Source organism: Lytechinus pictus, chromosome 15 (assembly GCF_037042905.1).
Source record: "Lytechinus pictus isolate F3 Inbred chromosome 15, Lp3.0, whole genome shotgun sequence".
NCBI lineage: Eukaryota > Metazoa > Echinodermata > Echinoidea > Temnopleuroida > Toxopneustidae > Lytechinus > Lytechinus pictus.
The window spans coordinates 22,018,485-22,044,493 of NC_087259.1; the positions used below are offsets into that span (position 1 = coordinate 22,018,485).

General features: G+C 33.1%; 1 protein-coding gene across 1 annotated transcript in view; it reads left to right on the plus strand.

The window, feature by feature from the left end:
• LOC129277910 (golgin subfamily A member 2-like) overlaps positions 1 to 25,762 on the plus strand; it is a 37,067-nt gene extending 11,305 nt beyond the window's left edge. Inside the window, exons 6-23 of the mRNA XM_064109961.1 lie at positions 627 to 707; positions 2,019 to 2,057; positions 2,595 to 2,858; positions 3,412 to 3,470; positions 4,155 to 4,215; positions 5,074 to 5,247; positions 5,978 to 6,085; positions 6,650 to 6,737; positions 9,218 to 9,342; positions 10,090 to 10,308; positions 10,692 to 10,805; positions 12,732 to 12,890; positions 13,018 to 13,146; positions 13,606 to 13,738; positions 14,762 to 14,938; positions 16,013 to 16,119; positions 19,052 to 19,250; positions 21,286 to 25,762. Of these exons, the coding sequence (XP_063966031.1) occupies positions 627 to 707; positions 2,019 to 2,057; positions 2,595 to 2,858; positions 3,412 to 3,470; positions 4,155 to 4,215; positions 5,074 to 5,247; positions 5,978 to 6,085; positions 6,650 to 6,737; positions 9,218 to 9,342; positions 10,090 to 10,308; positions 10,692 to 10,805; positions 12,732 to 12,890; positions 13,018 to 13,146; positions 13,606 to 13,738; positions 14,762 to 14,938; positions 16,013 to 16,119; positions 19,052 to 19,250; positions 21,286 to 21,533 (2,484 nt within the window). The 3' untranslated portion in view covers positions 21,534 to 25,762. The remainder of the gene's footprint in view (positions 1 to 626; positions 708 to 2,018; positions 2,058 to 2,594; positions 2,859 to 3,411; positions 3,471 to 4,154; positions 4,216 to 5,073; positions 5,248 to 5,977; positions 6,086 to 6,649; positions 6,738 to 9,217; positions 9,343 to 10,089; positions 10,309 to 10,691; positions 10,806 to 12,731; positions 12,891 to 13,017; positions 13,147 to 13,605; positions 13,739 to 14,761; positions 14,939 to 16,012; positions 16,120 to 19,051; positions 19,251 to 21,285) is intronic.
• Positions 25,763 to 26,009: the final 247 nt, after the last annotated feature.

A 26,009-nucleotide genomic window follows, 5' to 3' on the forward strand; every position in this document is an offset into this window, starting at 1 on the left:
TGTTAATAATATATCTTATGTTGGGCATATGCAGTTTGGATAGACATAATATTCCTCACATCATTACATGTACATAATTTGATAGACTACATATGTACAATATATAGTTTTGTGTTATATAACCAATGTCATAAGTCAGATACATCAACTTCACATACTTTGAATCTCTTTCTCTTCCATCCACTTTTTCTCCCCGCCCCTCTCTCCTATCCTTCCCACTCCCTCTTTCCCTCCCTCCCTCCCTCCCTCCCTCCCTCCCTCCCTCCCTCCCTCCCTCCCTCCCTCCCTCCCTCCCTCCCTCCCTCCCTCCCTCCCTCCCTCCCTCCCTCCCTCCCTCCCTCCCTCCCTCCCTCCCTCCCTCCCTCCCTCCCTCCCTCCCTCCCTCCCTCCCTCCCTCCCTCCCTCCCTCCCTCCCTCCCTCCCTCCCTCCCTCCCTCCCTCCCTCCCTCCCTCCCTCCCTCCCTCCCTCCCTCCCTCCCTCCCTCCCTCCCTCCCTCCCTCCCTCCCTCCCTCCCCTCCCCTCCCCCCTCCCCCTTCCCCTCCATTCTTCCCTCTTTTTCTCTTTTTTCTCCCTTTCTCAATCCCTGCCCCTTTCTCCCTATTCCCATCTCTCCTTTTCTATATAGATTCGCAACCAGGAACTAGCAGCAGAGGTGGATCACCAAACCCAGGCCAATAAGAGACTATTGCTGGAGGCAGAACAATTGGTGAATATTTATATAATATTGACTGGCCTTGAGGGGAACATCAAATATGTCGCCCGCAACAGAATCATATTGGCCCGAGTCTTTAGACAAGGACAACATGGTTCTTTTAAGGGCAACATATTGATGTTTCCCGAAAGAAGAGCCAGTCAATATTATTATTATTACCTAAGCCTGTACAATGTGTAATTCAAGCTATTATTTGGAACAATTCACAGGCCTGTTTGCTTATCACTACTTCTGATTTCAGGTTTTTCACGAACTTAGTGAAGTAACCCTTAAGCAATTGTGACGTAAATTGTTACCTTGCAGTTGCGCATCATGCATGGCGTGCACATATTCACTTAACGCATTAGCAGAAATATGGCCAATGTCTTATGGGCAAATCCCGGGGAGGGCTACATGGCAAATTGAAAGTAACGAGTGAAATATGACTTTTATTTATCTGCTAAAATGCCTTGTATAAGTAATAATAGATAATATCCATCTTCTTATTTCAGACTTTTCTTTTAATATCTTGATCCTGCTTCATTAAACCTCTTAACCTCTCAATATTTGATTGTCATCTCTTGCATACATTTCAAACTGAAACGATTGACTTTAAAAAAAAAGTTAAATCCAATTTGAAGTTATTACCGGGTACATATTTCTACATCCTTAATTTATTTAAGTTATTCATATTGTTTTCATATAATTCTTAATAAATTCCCTTTACTTGCTTGCTAGACACTGTTTTGCTTACATGTATGTTTTGTAAAAATATATCTCATTTGGCCTTACTTTATGAATGAAGTTACCTGATGAATAATTCTGAATTCTTTTAAATATGGTATACTGGACCGCAGATCTGGAATACTGTGAATGTTTCCCTTTTTACGTGCTCAACTGTTTCTTCATTAACATTCAAACTCATAAAGATCATTATTACCTCATGCCTAATTTGAACTCAAACTCGTCTTATATCTTATATTCATGTTTTCAATTATTATTATTTTAACTGAGACGATGGATGTTCTTTTGTGTGTGCTGATGTTGGTGATGTGTCAAGATGGGTGGGTGTGTTTGTGTGTGTTTAATTTCTTTTTTCTTCTTCATCTGATACATGTATGTACATGTATTTTTATTACTTCATGTTTAAGCGACTTCTTATTTTCAAGTGTTATTTTATTTTGCCTTCCTTGTCTTGTAATGATACTTTTATTTATGAATGTACAATTTGATGATGTTTTGTTTTTAATGATTTTCAAGAATAAATTGAATTGAAATTATTATATGATGGTTGGTTACATTTTTAAATTTACTTTTGATTTATAGAAACAACAGTGCATAAGGTTACAGGACACTATTGAAAAGGTAAATCATCTATTTTATTTTTCTTGTATATTCTAATAAACATCATATATTCCCTTCCCATTTGTTCACATGGATATTTTATAAATCTCTATCAACTTGCATTCATATCAAATAAATGATTATCTGCCAAGTATCTGTCAAAATTTTTCTAGTTTATCTGGAATTCGGTCTTCGTATTCAATTTATTTTATGGTTTTTATCAGTAGTTAATTCTGAAATTTCTGAAATGTAAGACTTCATACTATTTCCTGTATAAATGTTCATTTTGGTATTGCATTTATTTTACACTTGATAAATCTCAATGTATTGTATCACATGCTATTTTTATCTCATTTATGCAGAAATTGAATTTTTATATCAAAACGTTGAGCACTTACAAAGCCTACCTTTGAAGAAAAGTATTAGCCTCAATTTGTTAGGGCACAGCATGAAAAATGCAACTTTTTTTATATTGTTCTGCTTGCAAAAGTGGATATAACTCCTATTAGAGTCAAAACTGTCTGATTATTGAATGTTTTTCTGTTTAATTTTTTGAAGGAGAGGAACGACTTTGCTCACCAAGCACATAAAGAACAGAGCGCCCTCAAGGAGCAGCTTCAAGTTCACATTCAGACGATCGGTATTCTGGTCTCGGAGAAGACTGATCTTCAGAGCGCACTGGGCCAGATTCAAACAGGTTTCAAACAAAAATCTGATGAGGTTGAGAATCTAGCAAGTCGTCTTCAAGTTTCCAGACAACGTGTAGCTGAACTAGAGAGAGGACTGGCCAGTGCTACAAACTCATCTTCTCAATACCAGAAGGTATGTACCATCTACCAGCATTCAAAGCCGTGTATTAATTTTGTGAACTGAATTTTTAAAAAGATCAATTCAGGATGAAATATTTATGTGGATAGCTTGCTGATAAGAAGCAATAAAACCAACACAAGGTTTGTTTGAAATACTTTTGATAGATGGGTTATAAAAAGGCATTTTGGAATACCAAGTGCCAAGAATACACACACAAACGGGCCATTTTTCATGAAGTAAATATAACTGTGTGTGAACGTCTCTTTGCCTCTCACTGTATACATGTTACTATACTATTCAAGTAATGAAGAAAAGAGAGGAGGGGAAAAAACGGGGTAAAATACAAAGGAAAATATAAGAATTTAAAAGAGAGAAGTCTGAATCATATAACTCTATATTACTCCTGTAATTCAACGTGGGGAAAAAAATATGTCACTTTTAGATCATCTTCCCCTTTCAATATACCCTGACATCTTCCCAGATAATAAGAGTTGATTGTTTTCTTTATACCTTGATTCATCATCATATATTTACAAGATATTTACAAATGTTTTTTTTCTTTCAGACAAGCAAAGAATTAGACAAGGAGAGAGATTCACTGAAATTAGATGTATATAAATTGAGGTAGGTTGTGATTATGATATAATTATGATAATGATAATATTATATAAATGATGCACAGGTATGAGTATGTAAGTGGGCAATGCAGCACACTCGGAGGAATTTTCAGTGTACGACAAGCACGGGGTACCTGCGCCGAGTGCTTATACACCGCACTGTGAATACCCAACATGCCAGCTATGCCATTAACATTGCAAATTTAAGCCTGTGCATCATTTGTTTTATAAGATGGAACAACAGCATGAATTCATTGTGGAAAGTTTGTTAGAATCCCTCAAAATTGTATAGGACTGCACAGACGATTAGATCACATCTGCCTTATCTCATGACATCACAGGATTATTTACTCTCGAGTAAGCGCAGGAAAATCCATGCCATTGCTTGTTCTAAGAAAGAATGCAAATTTCTGATCGCATCTCAGTTTTTACGTGCTAAAAGTAAAATGATTCACCTAAAATTATGATAGCCGTAAGTTAGTGAGTCTATAAATTGTTACTTATTTGGAGACTGGCTTTTTTCATTAAACTTGTAATCAATAATAAATGCTATAAGTTCACTTGCTAATCAAATTGCACTATTTCAGGAGCTTATAAATATAAATCCTACCTTGCCACTGATAGAAAATAATATGAAAATGTTCCCTTTAGTAAGTTAGAAATGTTTACGTACACTCTTTTCCTGTCGCAGGAAAGGAAATGATGAGTTAAGTCAGCAAAACTCAGAATTGTCAAGTCAGCTACGAGCAAAGGTGAGTGTTTTTAAAAAGTTTTGATGGGGAAATCTTGTTTGTGACAAGTCGTCAAAATTTGAAATATAACAGCAGCCATATTGATATTGCGACCAGTTATATGCTTATTGGTACTATACAACTGTAAAAATGTGACTATCTGAAAGAATTTATAGTGTAGGTATGACAAATTGGTGACAAAGATGTAAAGATATATGGGTAAAACACTCAGAGACAGTGATGATTTCTATGTTATTGATCAGAGTAAATAATATGTCCATTTATATAGCGCAGTTACTAATACTATGTGCAGATACTCAACTGCGCTTTGATACTTGGTATCATATTATTACCCCAGCTGTAGCTGAGCCACCATATTAATAGGCGCTAAAGCATTCAAGGAAAAATCCTACTGGGTACCCATTCACCTCGCCTGGGTCGAGTGCAGCACAATGTGGATAAATTTCTTGGCGAAGGAAATTTCGCCATGGCTGGGATTCGGACCCACGATCCTCTGTTTCAAAGTCCGGAGACTAATCCACTGGGCCACAACACTTCACATATAGTTATTCCAATGATTTGATTATGATTACCATTTTTCAGATATTACTGTTGTATATTTGTTGGCATTATTATTATAATAATCATTATTTTTTGTTATCATCATCCTCATAATCATCATCCTCGTTTATATCATTATGGCCTTCATCATCATCATGATCATGATGTTTGATATACAGTTTTGGAAACAATAATTAGACCACTTCCCTACTAAGTTCCCATGCAGTATGATCTGATAATTATTTCCCAAGCTTTATGCTCTTTATCATTATTATTAGTAGAAGAAGAATTATAATTATCATTATTCTCTTTCATTAGTCCACAGAGAATGAGCAGTTGGGCCAGGTACTAGGCCAGCTTCAAGAGAGGCTGAACCTTGCCGAGCTTCAGGTCCAGCAGCTGACCGCTCAGACTGGTCAGTCTCAGGACACCCAACTCACTATCAGCAGATTGCAGGAAGAAAAAGCAGATGCAGACAGGAAGTTAGCCCAGGTAACTTTTCATTATCAAGTGGTGAAGTCCTTAACATAAAGTTGAAGCTTTTGATCTCAACACAATGATTTAAAAAAAAAACTACCTCGAAATTCACCTCAAAAGTCACCAGGCCGAATCGGGTCACTGCGGTCATTGCTGATGAAGGCTGCAGTTAGCAGCCAAAAATTTTGTGGTAATTCTTTTGAAATATTTTCTTTTGTGTTGAGATCAAAGCTTCAACTTAATGTTATTTTCAACCAACACAGAAGAACTTTCATAATCTTTTGGTGAAGACCATCATCAAAACAGCCGTGTGTGTGTTCGCTTGTTCGTCTTGTACATCCACATTTCTTAAAGAGGAATCTATCCCAAATGAAAATTTGTTTTTAAAGGAAAAAGAAAAATCAGACAAGTTGACACGTGAAAGTTTGAACAACATCAGACAAATAATAAGAAAGTTATGAATTTTTAAAAGTATATATTGGCTATCACTATACCCTGGAGACTTTGGAAATGTCATAAGCTGATGTTAATCTGTCATCAATTTAGTAGGAGCATATTGCAGTGATAATTTTATCCTCCAAGTCTTGTTTAAGATGGCTTTTGCCGCATCACTTAGTTTCCTTTATTTATACTTTGTAGTTGTTTCTGAACCACATTTCTCCAGGGATAGATTACGAAAAGAAAAATTTTGTAGAATATCCGCTGTTCCATATTCTAAATCCTAGTTTATTGAATTTCTTTCCAGTATGTGCAGTCAGTAGAGCAACTGACGGCAGAACGCCAGAATCTCCACCAGCAATATCAACAACATTCCTTACAGTATCAGGACCACATTCAGCAAATTACTGCTCAGGTAGGTCAAAGGTCAATCAATCTATACATACATTGTTCATCGATATAAAAAAAACTGGATAGAGCTTGTTGTATGTTGCTGCTCACACAACCTTGGAGCTACAGGAAAAGTACTCAATTGACGTGACGCAATTAACAGTATATGGGACCACACCAATGCATAAGAAACATCACACACACTCAAGAGTGCGCGCTTGAGTGTTTGGAGTACTTAATCTTTTCCTTTCACCTCCAAAGAACATGTTGTTGCTCCAGTTTGTTATATCAATGTTATTGTTATGAAGAAATATTCTTGATCTATGATATGTGCTCTGTCATTGCATTGATTAATGCATTGATTGACTTTTTAGTTTTTTTTAATTTGTAAAATGAATTATTCATAATGAATTTATATTTCGTTAAAAACTATTGTAGTTTGAAAACTAGCCGAATTATCCCTAAATGAACCTGGAATTTCTCGCATTGATAATGATTATTAATTTGATTAAATAAATAGGTTATTTAATGGTGAAAAGATATTTTGTCTGTTTTGTGAAGGATGCTTTACATTTTTTTTATTTTTTAGAATGAATCTTTGACAAAGGAGAAGACACATCTTTTATCAATACAAGAAGAGTTGCATCATCAGATTAACATCCTGGAAGAAAGTCAAGGTGAGGGAATTTTAGAATGCGTTTAAGAGAATAAATTCTGTATGAACACATTAACTTACTGTGTTATTCATTTTGTTCATAAGATTATCTCCTAAGTTGTTTCTGGTTTGTTTGTTTTAAGCCCTGCGGTGTATTCTTTTATTGTGATCATGATGATGGTGTAGTAGTATCAGTAGTAGTAATTGTTCTTATGATAGTGATTACAATAATGAATATGATTATAATAATGATGATGGTGTAGTAGTATCAGTAGTAGTAATTGTTCTTATGACAGTGATTATAATAATGAATATGATTATAATAATGATGATGATGATGGTGTAGTAGTATCAGTAGTAGTAATTGTTCTTATGACAGTGATTATAATAATTATGATGATGATGGTGGTGTAGTAGTATCAGTAGTAGTAATTGTTCTTATGACAGTGATTATAATAATGATGATGATTATAATAATGATAATAATGATGATGATGATGGTGTAGTAGTATCAGTAGTAGTAATTGTTCTTATGACAGTGATTATAATAATGATGATGATTATAATAATGATAATAATGATGATGATGATGGTGTAGTAGTATCAGTAGTAGTAATTGTTCTTATGACAGTGATTATAATAATGATGATGATTATAATGATGATGATGATGGTGTAGTAGTATTAGTAGTAGTAATTGTTCTTATGACAGTGATTATAATAATGATGATGATTATAATAATGATGATGATGATGGTGTAGTAGTATCAGTAGTAGTAATTGTTCTTATGACAGTGATTATAATAATGATGATGATGATGGTGGTGTAGTAGTATCAGTAGTAGTAATTGTTCTTATGACAGTGATTATAATAATGATGATGATTATAATAATGATAATAATGATGATGATGATGGTGTAATAGTATCAGTAGTAGTAATTGTTCTTATGACAGTGATTATAATAATGATGATGATTATAATAATGATGATGATGATGGTGTAGTAGTATTAGTAGTAGTAATTGTTCTTATGACAGTGATTATAATAATGATGATGATTATAATATGATGATGATGGTGTAGTAGTATCAGTAGTAGTAATTGTTCTTATGACAGTGATTATAATAATGATGATGATGATGGTGGTGTAGTAGTATCAGTAGTAGTAATTGTTCTTATGACAGTGATTATAATAATGATGATGATTATAATAATGATAATAATGATGATGATGATGGTGTAGACATGTAGTAGTATCAGTAGTAGTAATTGTTCTTATGACAGTGATTATAATAATGATGATGATTATAATAATGATGATGATGATGGTGTAGTAGTATTAGTAGTAGTAATTGTTCTTATGACAGTGATTATAATAATGATGATGATTATAATGATGATGATGATGGTGTAGTAGTATCAGTAGTAGTAATTGTTCTTATGACAGTGATTATAATAATGATGATGATTATAATAATGATGATGATGCTGGTGTAGTAGTATCAGTAGTAGTAATTGGTCTTATGACAGTGATTATAATAATGAATATGATTATAATAATGATGATGATGATGGTGTAGTAGTATCAGTAGTAGTAATTGTTCTTATGACAGTGATTATAATAATGATGATGATTATAATAATGATGATGATGATGGTGTAGTAGTATCAGTAGTAGTAATTGTTCTTATGACAGTGATTATGATAATGATGATGATTATAATAATGATGATGATGATGGTGTAGTAGTATCAGTAGTAGTAATTGTTCTTATGACAGTGATTATGATAATGATGATGATGATGGTGTAGTAGTATCAGTAGTAGTAATTGGTCTCATGACAGTGATTATAATAATGAATATGATTATAATAATGATGATGATGATGGTGTAGTAGTATTAGTAGTAGTAATTGTTCTTATGACAGTGATTATAATAATGAATATGATTATTATAATGATGATGATGATGGTGTAGTAGTATTAGTAGTAGTAATTGTTCTTATGACAGTGATTATAATAATGAATATGATTATAATAATGATGATGATGATGGTGTAGTAGTATTAGTAGTAGTAATTGTTCTTATGACAGTGATTATAATAATGAATATGATTATAATAATGATGATAATGATATTACCTTTGGGAATAACCCTTATTAGGCCTTTGGCCTTTGTCAATTCCCACCACATTATGATTCCAAACTGAATATGTTTCATTTTAATGTTTTTTATTGTATATATCTATCTGCATATGAATTTGTACTTGTGTTTTTAATCAGATGTGGAAATAAATTTGAATTGAATTGAAAAAAATTGAATATTTGTAGTGATATTAAAAATGATGCTGATAATGGTAATGTAGTAATAAGGATAATGATAATTAAAATAATCAAGATAACGGTAGCAACAACAAAAATGTTGCTATCTCTGACAACTATATCGGCATTAGTAATTGTGACTTGTTCTGATTCTGACAAGATGTGATGTTATTTCTTGCAGCCGAGCAGATGAATGATGATGTAAGTGTGAGCAGTGTTAGCCAGGAAGAAGTCATCAGGCTGGAACAAAGACTAGCTACGGTGACAGAAGAAAAAGAAGTAATGCATTCCCAGTATCAAGCTTTGGTAAGTCAATCCTGGAATGTTTGTCTCCCCAGTTGAATGCTGGTATTTTGTGATTATAAATAATAATGAAAATTACTACAAGTGTTATGATAATGGTGATAATGATAATATTTTGAATTCTACATGAAACCATTATGTCATCGTTAAATGTAATCTGGAAAGTATACTTCTAATTTTTGAGTACTTTCTCACCTTTCACAGACCTATTCTTGTACTTGAATTTCTTTTATTAAATCTATTTAGTATCACTGTAGAGTTGACTTTAATTAAGGGTTGTTGTATATTGGGTACTTTTTAGTCTGGGTTACTGTCATGATTGTTAACATCATACTCATTATCATCACCATCACCAACGTCATCACTACCAACATCATTATCATCATCACCAACATCTTTATCATCATCATCCATCTTCAATCATCATTATCACTCTCATTATCATCATCATAAACATCATCATAATGATAATCATTATCATTGTCGTCATCATATCACCATCGTCATCATCATTGTTATCAGCAGCAGCACCATCATCATAATCATCACTATCATCATCATCATCATAAAAATCATAATAATCATCATCATCATCGTCTCATCATCATCATCATCATCGTCTCATCATCATTAACATCATCATAATCATTATCTTCATTTTTATCAGCAGCAGCACCATTATCACCATCGTCTTCATCATTATCTTCATCTTATCTATATTATTATTTTTCTCCCTTGAACGTTATGTAGGTGACAGACAATGCCAACCTGAGCCGGCTCCACCAGGAGAAAGAGGACGAGGTGGAGGAGTTAAGCAGGGAGCTGAGGAGATTCAAAGAGGAGTCCGTAGACAAGGGCTCCCTCTTGGAAGGGATCCAGAGTGATAAGGCAACCATCAGCAGGGCATTGGCACAAAACAAACAACTCAAAATTCAATTGGAAGAACTTCAGACTGTATTTGTTAAAATGGTGAGAAAGGAGTATATACTACAAATTGACCTCTCAGAATGAATATGATAGAATGATATTAAAAAAAATATATATTTTTAAAAAATCAATGAGTTTGCAATAATGAATATATTGAAATTGGTAGTAATAGTTGATACTTGAAATATGTATTGTTATTGAATGATAATGATAATAATAATAGAAAGGAAATATTGTATTAAGTGGAAGTAATAAAGATTCAAATGAAATTTTAAATTCTTATCCATTGAAATTGAAAATAAAAGTGTATGGTAAAGTCAATGCCATATTATGGGAATAATGAGAGACATTATGTGTAAGGGTTTTACAAAACATTTTTATATTGTTGAATGTATAAATGTAAATAATTATTATTAATATTACAGAGCCAGGATAACATGGAGCTTACAACCCAGCTACAGTCTGAACAGCATGTTGGTAATGAACTAGGGTCAAGGCTAGGTCAACAAGAAAGTGAACTTGAGGAGACAAGGTCGAAGGTCAGCATCCCATTTGATCATTAAATTTGGCGGAATAAATGGAAATATGTCAATTTTTGTCTCGCCTGCATAGCAGAGCGAGACTATAGGCGCCGCTTTTCCGACGGCGGCGGCGGCGGCGTCAACATCAAATCTTAACCTAAGGTTAAGTTTTTGAAATGACATCATAACTTAGAAAGTATATGGACCTAGTTCATGAAACTTGGACATAAGGTTAATCAAGTATTACTAAACATCCTGCCTGAGTTTCAGGTCACATGACCAAGGTCAAAGGTCATTTAGGGTCAATGAACTTTGACCATGTTGGGAGAATTATTTTCAAAATCTTAACCGAAGGTTAAGTTTTTGAAATGACATCATAACTTAGAAAGTATATGGACCTAGTTCATGTAACTTAGGCATAAGGTTAATCAAGTATTAGTGAACATCCTTTCAGGTCACGTGACCAAGGTCAAAGGTCATTTAGGGTCAATGAACTTTGGTCAAGTTGGGGGTATTTGTTGAATTACTATCATAACTTTGAAAATTTATGGATCTAGTTCATGAAACTTGGACATAAGTTTAATCAAGTATTAGCAAACATCATGTGCGAGTTTCAGGTCACATGACCATGGTCAATGGTCATTTAAGGTCAATGAAATTTGGCCGTGTTGGGGGTATTTGTTAAATTACCATCCTAACTCTGAAAGTTTACGGATTTAGTTCATAAAACTTGGACATAAGAGTAATCAAGTATCACTGAACATCCTGTACGAGTTTCAGGTCACATGACCATGGTCAAAGGTCATTAAAGGTCAATGAACTTTGGCCGTGTTGGGGGTATTTGTTAAATTACCATCCTAACTCTGAAAGTTTATGGATCTAGTTCATAAAACTTGGGATATAAGAGTAATCAAGTATCACTGAACATCCCCTGTGAGTTTCAGGTCACAAAACCAAGGTCAAAGGTCAGTTAAGGTCAATAAACTTAGGCCATGTTGGGGTAATTGTTGAATTGCCATCATAACTTTGAAAGTTTATAGATAGAGTGATTGAAATGTGGACATGGATGTAGTTGACAAGTCTTAAGTCACCGTTCAAATGTCATTTATGGTCAATGAACGTGGTATTATGTCATTATATGAATGGAGTTTTTGTGAATGATTATTTTATAGTAGTTTTCAAAGTTAGCACTGCTGCTATATTAAATCGCGTAATGCAGGCGAGACTGCCAGAGGCGTTCCACTTGTTTTCTTTCTTTCTTTTTTTTGCAAAGATTTGTTGTTACTATGATATATTTATGAAATCAAAATTTCATTGTAAACTCTTAACATGCCATTGTCGCCAATAAGTCACATAAATCCAACAGAGTTACAATTCTGAAGTAGAGTTAATGCATATTTATACAGGTCGTCTGCAATCTTGCGAGTCATAAACTTATGAGAAGGCATGTTTATCTCTCTTGTTGATTAATGTTGTGATATATAATTGAATTTTGCTTCCCTTTTGGTGCGACTGTTATGTGAATTAACTTGAATTGAAAATAATGAGATTGTATTCAGTAAATTACATTTATAATTTATTACATCAAATTTATGTGTAGTAAATGTTTATTAATATTCTGAATATATATTTAAGATGTATTAGCAAAATGGTATGGAATTACAAGTTTGTTTGCCTAATGAACAGTTTGCCTCTCTAGGGCCTTTGGGGTATGAAACCTCATTTAAATGATAGCCATCAAATGACTATAATGACTATATAATGACTATAAAGGAAGCAGTTCTCAACAGCCAATCAAAATCAGGGATTTTTTGGGAGTTACTACAATAGTAGCTCTTATAAGGTGGGACTCCTGTAGTTTATAATTTGTAGATGTTAATTTTGTATGGAAAATCACTCTGCAGTCTGCTTGACGTGCCTTTGTACTTGCTCTTTATCCCACAGCTTGAATCTACTGAGCGAGAGTTAGAGAATGCAAAGACTCAGACGTATGAGCTTAACAAACAGCTTATGCAGCATGTGACACTGGCGGACAGAGCACAGCACTTTGAAGCTCAAGGAGGAGTCAATGAATCTCTCCGGACGGATCTTGTTCAAGCTCAGGTAGGGACAATATAAGATATAGATATTATAATTATTTGTCTATTACATGGTAATTTCCTTATTGTGGTAATTTTTTGCCCTGACAACAAAACTTAAATTTTGTCTGTTCTTAAACAATCCATTTTAGGAGCAGCTTCAGACTCTGAGCAGTGAAAATAGCCAGCTTAGAGTAAGGATTGCTAACTTAGAGAGCTACCAACGATCATCATCAGACAATACAGATGGCGATGGTCAAAAGATGGGAAGAGAAGACATGGTAAGCATGAAGCACTTGATATTTTACCTTCAAGACAGAGAAGAAGAGAGACAGAGAGAAACAAGAGATTGAAAAGGCCAAATTAAATTTCTGTGGTATAATAGTTTGATGAAAGAATGATGTATCTATCATGGAAGTCCGTTATAGCAAATTTTATGTAGATCTGCTACATCAGAAATACTTCTGATTGTCCAGTTGGTTTTCAATCAAATAATCCTACCATAATATGCAAATAATGAGCTCTAGGCATTGGGAACCGGACCAAGCACCCTATCGTAATAACAATGATAATACATAAGGTTTATATATCACTGTTTCCATCTTAGTGATGTTCTCAAAGTGCTTAAGAGCCAGTTTTCAAACAAAATACATTCCAGGTTCAAAACTTTAATAATAAATAAATTGACGACACTCTGACACCAAGTAGTAACATACCATATTTGAATTCTGTCTTTGCAGGTTGATTCCTTGTCAGCAGCCATTAGACAACTTGAAATGGAGAGAGACAATCTCAAACAATCCTTAGATGATCAACAAGAGGAATATAAACATCTACTCAAGGAAACAGATAAACTCAGATATGATAGCTTTGGTAAGCAAAAAAAAAGGGAATTTGGATGAATAGTAAATTTACCCATTAAATTTTCAAGTTGATTTTTCAAATTCATTTGCACATGCTGTACCTTCAGATGCCACATTCCATCCGTAATACTTCAAATATCAATTGTTTCCAAATTGCTCTAAAACCCCATTTGTTTAAATTTGCCTTCAAGTTGTTTCCTCTCATTGTCATTATTGTGTTTCTTTTATCCGTCATCTTTTCCTGCTCCATGTAATCTTTCTTATTTCCTTTTCTTAGCGCCTTGAGCGCACGATCAATGTGGATTTGGCGCTTTAGAAATAGTCTGTATTATTACCTGTATCAGACATCTGAGCTGTAATTTACAAAACAGTATTGCCCTACATTTCCTGAATATCGGAAAGGGATAGGTATATTGCTCGGTCTCTATGCGCGTATTGACTTTGCATGCAGAGACAACGCAAAATATACCTTTGTATTTTCCCTGGTCTCACATCCGGGCATTTGAGGATGCATAGAAAGAGATACGCTTCATAATGATCTGCGCAGCAACAATATACGTCATAGTAACACTGGATTCGGGCGCTGGATATGTGTCTTATAATTACAAGTATATCATAATGGTAAAGTGCAGAGCCTGGCCTCTGATATAAACATGACACAGAAGAACCATATTCTTGAAAGAAATATCTCAATTTCACGATTTTTGCTCTAGATGTCTGATTTGGATGATAATAAAAATATTGAAAAATATATTTTCTTTCGGGGAACATGAAATATATCGCGCTTAAAAGAACCATATTGCTCTCGTCTAAAGACTCGGGCCAATATTATTCTTTTGTGGGCAATATATTTGATGTTCCCCTCAAGGCCAGTCAATATCATACAATTATTATTATTATTACAATGATTGTAATAATAATAGTTTTTATATAGTGCATTTCAGACCTGTAAGGACTCTCTATGTGCTTTACAGAAATAAATGATACATTACAAATTAGAACATGTTTCATATCATGTTTCATATGAATTCAGATGGCTCAAGGGTGCAGAGTCCTGTCACCCAGGAGGCTTACGAGACCCTGGAGCTAGCCATGGAGAAACTCCAGGAGAAGTTTGTCCATGAGATGAGAGTCAGGGCGGAGCTTGATGACAGGATCCAGGAGCTGGAGCATGTGAATCTCCAGCTGGCCGGAGAAACAGAGACTATAGGTGAGTTCAGTCTTATGTCTAACGGTTCAAGGCATTCTTAGAAGTGTGAAAGCATGTCCAGACATGCTGTGATGAACTGAGTTTGAACTTTTTTATTCTTTTGGACTCTGTTTTCTTGACTTGAAAAAAAAATTGTGTCACCTGAAAGATGGATTGTAGGGCATTATGGATAAAGTAAGAATTTATTGACTTGCCTTATGATTCATCTTGATTATTTATTTATTTGAGAAAAAGCATAAATGAGTTCAATTTCAATGATTCAGTAACCTATTCTAAGATTTTCCACTAGCATATAATATATTTGTTTAGTTATAAGAATAATGTTGTAGTTTCCGTTGCCAGGTTGTGGCATTCAAGTCCTACATGTATTCATTAATGTGTGAATTTCTTGTCATAAAGAATTTAAATTTCATATACTTACAGGTAAAAAATTCTTGTTTTTTCTTTATATACAGAGAATGAAAAAAAAATGGGAAAGTGTTGTAATGTGCTTTATAGAGTGATTGAGGTTTTCATTTTTGTTACAATGTCAGTGCAGAGTATACCATAAATGTAGGCTACAGATATGCATTGCTTATTGACTTTTGCTTGCTCTGATATAGCAACAGTCTGGCTACATTTTTCATTTTGGAAGCCATCCCCGCCTAAAATAGCATAGGCTGAAAAAAAATACAGGGCTTTATAATGGAACAGATCTACATATCAAAACACGACATCTTCATTTTCTTGCAAAAAAAGTAAACACATCGTATTGCAGCAAAAGTTGAACAATTGGATGACTTTCACAATATGATATGCCAATCTTTTTTGCTAAAATTAATAATTATGATTTATATTATTCAACATGCATATATGTAGCCTATGTTACAAATTGTATTCAAAATGCAAATATTGTTATGCTAATGTTGTTCAACATACATTTTTTCCTACAATTCAAATTTTATTCAAAATGCTAAACATTCATCAACCTACCTTAAATCTTACAATTCAAATTTTATTCAAAATGCCAATTTTATTATGCTAATGTTATTTGACATACTTATCTTACGATACATATCTTATTCATATCTGTAGGAGAATACATTACCTTGTATCACAACCAGAGGGATATCATGAAGAGAAGACAGGATGATAGGGAACGTTTTGTTGCTACTTTAGCAAGAGAAAAGGAAGATATGGAGGTAAGAAGGAATTCTAGATTAAAACAATTGGGAGGGGCTTCATAACCACATGATGAAATTCTATTCTAAAGGAATATTTGTCATCAGTGGCATGTCATATCTACTAACTGGTACAAAATATGGAAGACAAAAAATAAATATTTCTAAAGAGCAGGAAAAAATTGAGAGGAAGAGTCTGGTGAAAATGAGAAAATCAGGATATGAATGTAAAAATAGAATAACAAACAGATGACCAGACCCCACGCCCCCCCCCCCCCCAAAAAAAAAGGCATATATTGATAATTTTTATTCTAGGCATGAATGTAAAAATCCATTACTTATAAATATTTTAAGACATTATTTTAGTAAAAGTATGTGACCTTACATTTAATTGAATTTCAAAAATGTAATTAAAGTCAACTCTGAATACAAGGTAATCATAATAATGTATCAACAAGGAATATTATATTTTTTTACTGTTCTGTTATCAGGATAACTAGCCACGAATCATTAAGGGCGAAATCACAAAATTAGTCTGCATTGCTTATTTTTCAAAAGAATTGCTGGTATAAGTATGTTGTCATTTGACAACTGCACCTGCATACACAGTGAGAAGAATCACCAGATAAACCCCTTTTCTGTTTGTGGGCTGTGTTTAAACTCTTTTATAGCTGTCTTGACACCCTTTTAAAGATTGCTACAAAATGTCACAAAAATGCATAGTTTTCTGATTATACCCATAAATCACTACAGAATGACGGAAAAAATGCATATTTCTTTTCCAATTGGAAATATTACATTTAATGGCTTCAAAGAAAAACAATAACGAAAACAAAAAAAATTTGGAAATTGATTGTGAGATAAATCAGTAAGCAATGATCATATAGGTTATTAGACTAGTGCATTGATTCACCTTGTACTCAATGTAATCTGGATAATTAATTAATACCTGAATGAGTGCTAATCACTTTGGACTTATCAACCCCAAAGTTCAAACTTAGATCACAATGATGTAGATAAGTTTACAGGCAACAACATCCAGGTTTTTCAAGTGGCACTCCACCCCAATGATCAAGTTGATTTGAATAAAATTTGGTAAAACTGAACAAACAAACAAAGTGAACATTTCATCAAAATCAGAGGTCAAAGTAACATCATTTATTTATCATCGCCTTTTTAGAAAAAAACATTTACAAGGTGATCTTCGAGCCATTGTTGAATGAGTTATCAAGACAAGATATTATTGTAAAAAAACCCCAAGATTACCATATTTTGGAAATATGGATACTTCCTCTTTGCATATATGACTTGACACCTTATATAGTTATTTCATCGTTATTATTTTTATATTGTTATAATCATGATCATTTTTATCTTATGTCAAGTCCTGGTTCCATAGATAAATCAAATGCACACATAGATTTTAATTCTGATCATATGGTAGTTTGCATAGAGAATCATTCAAGCATAATCCAAATAATTAATTGCTGTGAGACAATCATTTTGAGAGATATTCTTTAAAATCAAGGTGGATTGTTAGAAAACCTGACAAAGCTTAAGAAGCCAAACACAACATATGTTTAACCAAATAGTACTGGTATCAGCAATATGAATAAGCACATTTTATGATGTAGGCATTTGTTTTATATTACCATTTGAAAAAAAAAAACCTGTTTAATGTTGTAATTCCTCTATTAGTCTACTAATATCAATTCAATTTTCAATTTGAATATTTTTCCACATCTGATTATAAAGACATGTACAAATTCATATGCAGATAGATGAATACAATAATAAAACATTAAAAATAAAATGAAACATATTCAGTTCATAATCATAATGTGGCGGGAATTGACAAAGGCTGAAGGTAATTAAATGGACATAAAATGTTTCTTAAATATACATACATTTTTAAAAAATAACATGTTTAAAATAGTTTATATAAAGCAACAAAAAATACACACTTACACATGGCATTCAGAAATATAAATAGAATAACAAAAAGATGACCAGACCCACCCCCCCCCCAAAAAAAAAGGCATATATTGATAACTTTTTTTCTAGGCTTCAATTTCAATTAGATATTTCTTCATTTCTGTTTTTGAAGTTCTGAGCAATTACTCATATTCTTTCCAAATAATTTGGCAAGTAATATTTTTGTATACATACATGTAAAAAACACTTCATAGTTGATTTGGTTAGTTCATTATATCCTATTTGAATGTGATTATCACCATCTTACCACCAGGAAAATATTAGTGTCTATTTTTTTTTATTTTTTTTTTTGTCTATTTTTTTTTTTTTTTTTTTTGGGGGGGAGGCTTCTTTTCACAACCAACTGCCTAAATCTACAACATTGGATAAGCTTTAACATTGTAGTGAATGGGGATTTTCCAGGCCACTTTTTTTTCTAGGGCTCCATAGAGCATTTCTGAGGCAAAAATCACCCCAAACCGCCACATATATTTTCCCCTGATTACAACATTTGTGCCCTGTTACCTTAAAGATTAAATTGATTGTAAAGCATAACTATTGTTCAAGTTCATGTCAAGAATCAGTTGTAAATACATGTATCTAGTATATCTCTTTTTTGTTACATTCCCTGGAAATTATCTCTTCCTCTCTCTCTCTCTCTCTTTGGCATAGCAAAGCCAACTTCAGAAACCTTGCTGTCTATTAAAGCAGATACTCGGGAAGTAACTTTTGCAGCGCTATGCTCATCATGATCATGGGCCCATTTCATGAATACTTTTCATAACAACGAATGCACAGTTTCTATAACAGGTTTATGATCAGCCAATCAAATTGATAGATTTCAATAGCTTTTAACTGTTCTGCAAATTTGTTATGATAACAAGTTTTATGAAATGGACCCTGAATAAATTAAAAGGAAATAATCAATGAAAATCCTGAGCAATTCTCAGTCATGCTCTTCCGTTCTTTCTCTTTTCAGACCAAACTGACCCAGCTTCAGAACCTTGTGGTTCAGTTACTTCAAGAGAAACAGCATCTGCACCCCTACGCTCATCAGAATGACATCAAGAATGCCCTCAGTCCGCCCCGAGATCCCAGGAACGCTTTTAAGATTGAACATGCGGAAGAAGCTGAAGAAAAGATGGAGCAGTCGTCCCAGGAACAAACCACCCAAAATGGTAATACTCAATTTATTTCTTGATATAGTAGTAATCAGTAAAAGTTAAAAAAAATAGTGTAAGAGTTATAAAGTTTAGCAAAAAACAGATTTGCATTGGACTAATACATGAAATCACGTTTTTAGCAAGCTTTGATCTGACATGCGTTAACCTAATGTTGAGAACTGTTTGAACCGCATACATGTACCTGGGTGTAGCGAAGTTGGTTGCAAAAGTTGTGTAATACTTGAATCTAAAAAGTAAACAAATGACATGGCGCGAAACTTTCATATTACATTTTTTTTTGCAAAAAAATTGCACACTCAAAAGCATGTATGGGACTACACTGATCATTCAAACCAATTCAACTGTGATTTGTAATACTAGTATTATGAATGTGAGGACATTTAAATAATTTTTTTTTTCATTGGGACCATCTCTTCTTCTTTTAAAAATAACATCCTGGGAAGTATTCAAGAATATGCAACAGTTATTTTACCTTCTCAAAAACTGTACTAAATCTTTGAATGTCCTCATATCTCATAACCTTCTACACTGATAACACCCTTGCCTATCTGAGGTTCAACGATCACATCGTCAGAATCAACAATTCATCACAAGATCAAAAGAATTCCCTGACATGTTTGTTCAAGATATTAGAAGAGGTTACACAGTGGATTGACAGCCCTACAAGACCCTCTGTGTGTGCATTGTCAACCTGACTCCTTGGTCAAACTTTTAGTCAACGCACTTGTGATATTTACCTGTAATTCTTATTAGATTTTTTAGATTTCATTCTCATGTAATCAGTCATATATGTTTTCATGGATATGGTAGTTATTAAAATTTTATTTTGTATCACTTTATTTCAATATTCATAAAGGATCAGATCACACATAAGATAAAACAATTACATAGTAGTTTACAGTGTTTCATCAACATTTTCATCCGACAAGTTGTCAGATCTGACATCTTTCTCTGATGTTGATTGGCTGAGAGGTACTGTTACTATGGTAACTGTCGGATAAGATGGGACTTGTCGGATAAAACGTCCGACAAGTCCTTTCATGAAACGCCCCCCTGGTCCTGGCTTATTACCTGCCGAGGCAGGACATACAGTATAGAACATAATGCAAGATACAAAAGAGAACAGAATAATATATCATAGCAAAGATCTTGGTTGCGATTAATCTCGTAATAAATTCTTATATTCTATAGTCAAAATTATTAGTAATAATGTAGTAGTTGTTCTTTGTTACTAAGAATAGAAAATTGTAATTCTTATTTATCAAACTTAACCGAAAGATATCTATAATTCTCATTGAATCAGTCATGTATTTTTTCATGGTATCATCAAGTATGATTCTCGATTAAAGACTAAAGATAGAGAAGGCGATTTTAGTTCTTAGAATAACCTGAATTCCATCAAAAAATGAATGAACTAGATATTCTAAATAAATTGAAAATTTAGTGCACCTTTGGTCTGGCTTGTGGTTCAAAAAATCTTGCTTTTCATTTAAATTTAATTACTCTCAATTTATGTTTATTTGCAAGCTATAGTTCATGATTCATTTTGTACATTGAAAAATGGACACTATAAAAATGAACATCAAAATATAATAACATGCATCTCCATTCTACTTTAATTCAATACGAAAAAAAACCAGTCATATGGCTACAGGTGATTAGTAAATAAGTACAAAAATTATAGTTTTGGGTTATCATGTATTATTTTATCTCAGAGATAATTTTGATTCAACACCAATTAAGAAGTATATCAATCTAACTAACATAAGCAAAGCTGTTCTTCAAGGAGACAGATTGATTCTAAAATGTCAATACCAATAATTAGTTCCCCCAAAGTCTAAAATTGTCCTTGTAAGTTAAAAAAAAGTAACTGAAAATTGTTACTTCATTCCTTGGACATGAGGGAGAACAGATACCAAATAGCATGTTTTATCTCCAATTTATCTTGAACTTTATATTTCTTTGCTTGATATTTTGAAATCTGTGAAATAATATTACATTACTGTATTTTTTCACTCTCTATTGATAGATATGGACTGGCCATCATCCTCTGAGAGCGGTGACGGAACGTTTGAGGAAGTCTCGCTAGCCGATGACCGTTACCAGACCGCCTTGCCTTCACCGGAACAGCTTCCTCGCAGCGAGCACACCGCTCAGCAGATCATTCAACTTCTACAGGACATGGGGTCTTCGGCAGCCACCATTGATCGGAGTACCATCTTAGATAGGGACTTCATGCCGTGCAAGTATTGTTCGGACGTTCTCATTCATGTATGATGGCATGACTGGCCGACCATAGTTCAGATGTTCTCATCCATGTATGATGGCATGACTGGCCGACCATAGTTCAGATGTTCTCATCCATGTATGATGGCATGACTGGCCGACCATAGTTCAGATGTTCTCATTCATGTATGATGGCATGACTGGCCGACCATAGTTCAGATGTTCTCATCCATGTATGATGGCGTGACTGGCCGACCATAGTTAAGACATTCTCACGTATGTATTATGGCATGACTGGCCAACCATAAATCAGATGTTCTCATCCATGTATGATGGTGTGACTGCCCGACCATATCACCTTCCATCCATATCTAAGAGCTTTATTCACTAGTGTTGTAGCTAGCCTTTTGGCTTCAGCATGGAGTCTGATGCTATCCAGTAGCTTTTGAAGTGAAATCAAGGTGTGGATATGTTCGCAACTGTTTTTGAATTTTTAACTACTGTTGATGGACAATCCCAATCCTGCAAGACTGTCTTGGATGGAGATTAATTGCCAAACAAGTATTATTTCAGTTGTCTTTATTTGGTCCATAGTGGTATAACATCGTGAGCTACATTCATGAATCCATTTGCCAAATGCAAGATTTTCATGGTGATCCAAATTTGCACTATTTTTTTTCTCACCTGCATAGCAGAGCAAGACTATTATAGTCGATTTATTGATGGTGAAACATTTTGAAATGTCATAACTCTGAAAGTAAATTGATCTATTTCATGAAACTTGAACCTGAGGGTAGTCAAGTAATACTTGTCATCTTGACTGAGTTTCAGGTCACATGATCAAAGTCAAAGGTCATTAGAGGTCAATGAACTAAGTATTTATTTTATTTTCAAATGAATGTTGTTTAGGGGGGGATTATTCATCTTAGCTATTTGCAATGTCAGCTCTACTGCTATATTAAATTATGTAATGCAGGCGAGACTGCCAGAGGTGTCCTACTTGTTGTATTACATGCACCTGTTATTCTTTTAAAAGCTTAGATAGAATCTGCTTCCACGTACAATTGATTGCAGTTTCACTGCTTTAATCTACAGTGGGTTTTTTTTTAATTCAATATCAAGCTTTTTAAGTTAAAGTGCCTGTTCTTAAAGACCACTTCTCACTTATGTGGTCCTTATTGGCAGATTTCATAGTTATAGTGTACAAGGCAGATTTGGCAAATCCAGGATTTCCTCCAAAAGCAGACACACCATTCCATGTTTCTGTTTCAAAAGTTTTTCAGGTTACAAATTTTAAACATATACCATTAAATTATTCTCAGCCAAAACTATTAATATGCTCTCCATTGGTATGATACATGTATTTACAAAACATTGTCTAACTGATTCTGTTTTAATTAATCACTAAAGTGGCAATGGGTAATTCTCATTGCTTTCTACCATTTTCTTACTCATAAAAGGTTTATACAATATGGAAGCAGCTGTTGAATGATAATAAAATGAATTGAAATTTGCTATGAATTCAGATATGTATTCTAGGGAATATATTTTATATTTGATTAGTTTGATATTATCATTGGATTGCTTGTGCAGTGTTGATAACAGTCAAAATTTATAGTCACTTAATAGTATCATGTTCAACAATGTTGATTAACTATTAGTATGTATGGAATTAAATGTTGAGTACCAGTACATATATGTCTTGTTCCTTATGAATGAAGTATGGTGTGCTTTTACAGCAGTGAATTATCTGTTTTGGATAATCGGGTCTCATAATATTCTCTGTTATAGAGATAAAAATATATTAAGTCATACATTTGCACACTTTCAGAACAGGGATGACGTTAATGGTTATTTCGTTGATCACAGTGACATGACACTCTCCAAATTGGCAGTGTTCATTGCTTTCATTTATTGCTTCTGTGTTCTCATCTCTCAAAACAGATCCCGAGAATATTGTCATAAGTTTAGAGTGTACAATTTCTAAAAACAACCCCAAAACATTAACATTAATTTGTGGATTTTAAAGTTTATTTATGATGTGGTATGGTACTTTTTCTGCAACAAAGTATGTTTCACTTTTTGAAATGAAAATCGATATTGCAACACAGCTTTGGGAGGTTTCAAACAACCTGTTATTATTGCATCATTGGAGATTTTACCTACAAGTATTGCAAAAGGTAAAACATGTCATTTCTGAAACGTGGTAACAGTTCAGAAAAATCTAGTTCATTTATCTACATGTACTGTATGCTTTGTATGAACTATTTATTTAATATAGAGATATAGTGCCTTATTTCACTGGACTCATTTGACAAAAGTGCAGGGCCATGATTCGTTAACCTTGCAATCAATAGCAAGATCCGAAATACTGTTATGATCTACTGAAATGTTGCGATTTGATTGGTCAAGACCTGGGTTCTGTTTCATAAAACTTGTCATGATAACAAATTTGCAATAACAGTTAAAAAGCTACTGAAATCCTTCAATCTGATTGGCTAATAGTAAATTTGTTATAGAAATTGTGCATTTGTTATTGTAACAAGTCTTTATGAAACGGGACCCAGATTTGTCATAGATTTTAATATTCACTGATGGAAAATAATTTAGATTTGATTTGATTTTTGATTTGATTTGATTTATTTTTTCTTCTGCATTCATACCAATGATATACAATACAATTTTCATTGCGTAACAAACATAATATATCAGTAATTGATTTTGGTATTAATCATAAAGAAAAAAATACAAGCTAACATGTCAATAATACATTTTGTATAGGGAACAAAATTTAAATTTTATATTCTGTATCACATAGAAGAGGGTATTCAAAAAGCCTTTGGTTTCATCGTCAAATGAAATAATGAGTATAATAAAGGACATGTTACAAGAAAGATACCTCCTAAAATCTTATATTTTGTGGTGATTCCCCCAATTATGTAAATTAAAACAAAGCAGGTCCTGCCAAACATATTTTTAGAAAATGTTTCTTCTTTGTTACCTCCTTCCAAATATTGAATTGGGTGAAAATGGCAGGATTTAATCTTCGTACATAGCTTTCTAATATGCAATCACCAAACTTTCAAAGAAAATTTGAAGAATTTTCAATTAGAGCAATTCAAATAATAGCAAAAATGCCACTAAATTTCATATACATGAAAATTCAAATTTTGATCAAGAATCAGGTAGATAGTAGTGATAAAATTGACTACTCTTTTTTTAACACTTTTCTGTTAAAGTGATATTTCCATAATTAACATTAGTTAACTCTTAGCAAACCTTTAGACAAACTTCTTTGACTGCATGGCTATTTGTTGACCACTTTTATGAGGCATTTTCCCTGCACTGAGTCAATGTTATGCTACATACAGGGTACTTACTTTCTCGAAACATTACTTTGAATAGGCATAAATGAGTCAAATTTCGTCAACATACAATTTTCATACCCGATTTCCGTTTGTACACTGTGAAGGTATTAAAAAGGTATCTTAGTTCCTATTTTGTAATTTATCTTTATTTTATCCACATTTACATCTATGTTTTTATCATTTTTGCTTTCATACATGTATTTCTGACCATGATGTTATGTTCTGAAACGAAATGTGGATTCATACATTTATATGTAATGTATGTTTGGTTTGTTATGCAAAATTATTTAACTTAACTTTGTATCATCAATATCTTTTGATACATTCCAGAAATCTAGAACCTCAAATTCTGAAGATGGTATTTTCAAAAAATTCAAATGAAATCAAATTTGTAGAGGAAAGTAATATAAATTTAATTAATTGCTTGTTGGAATTGTTAACATTATTACTTGGAAATGAATGTGTGAAAATACTCAATTGATGATAAATTTACATAGACTCCAAAGATACAATTAATTCTTATTTGCTAAGATCCAGACAATGTAAAGTGTATATTTATTCCCTTGTTTTATCTCTGTTTTCGTAGAAATAATTGTAACAAAGACTGGTTATTTATTTAGAGTTACTCTTATCCTCTGAAAATTGACACCAAGTATTCATGGGTATGAGACTAGCCACAAAATTTAGTAAATCATATCCCTTGGCATTTAAGTTAATTAGTATTTAAAAAGATTTTGGTTCTAAATTTCTTGTTCCTTGTACCTTGATAAAGATAAAATAATGAGATAATTTTTTTCTTTGTTTCTATTTATTTCATGAATATATTTTATTATTTACTGTATTTTGCAATATTCTTTAAATGGTAATAACATGGTGTTTTGATATAAAGCATATATTTTTGTTAAATTGAGATTGCTTTCCACGAATACGAATTATTTTATTGTACAGCTAATTTGGAAAAAGAATCATAAGATTATTATTTCATGGAGGAAAATGCTCTAATTTAAAGGAAGACAAATCAGTGATAGTAACACAAATTTCATGAATTAATATCCATAATGCATTTCTTCCTTTTCCTTTCTTTCTCTTATCTTTTATATCAAACTTTAAATATGATCTAATTTCTATCCTCTCTATTGCTGTCTCTATACTAATTTAA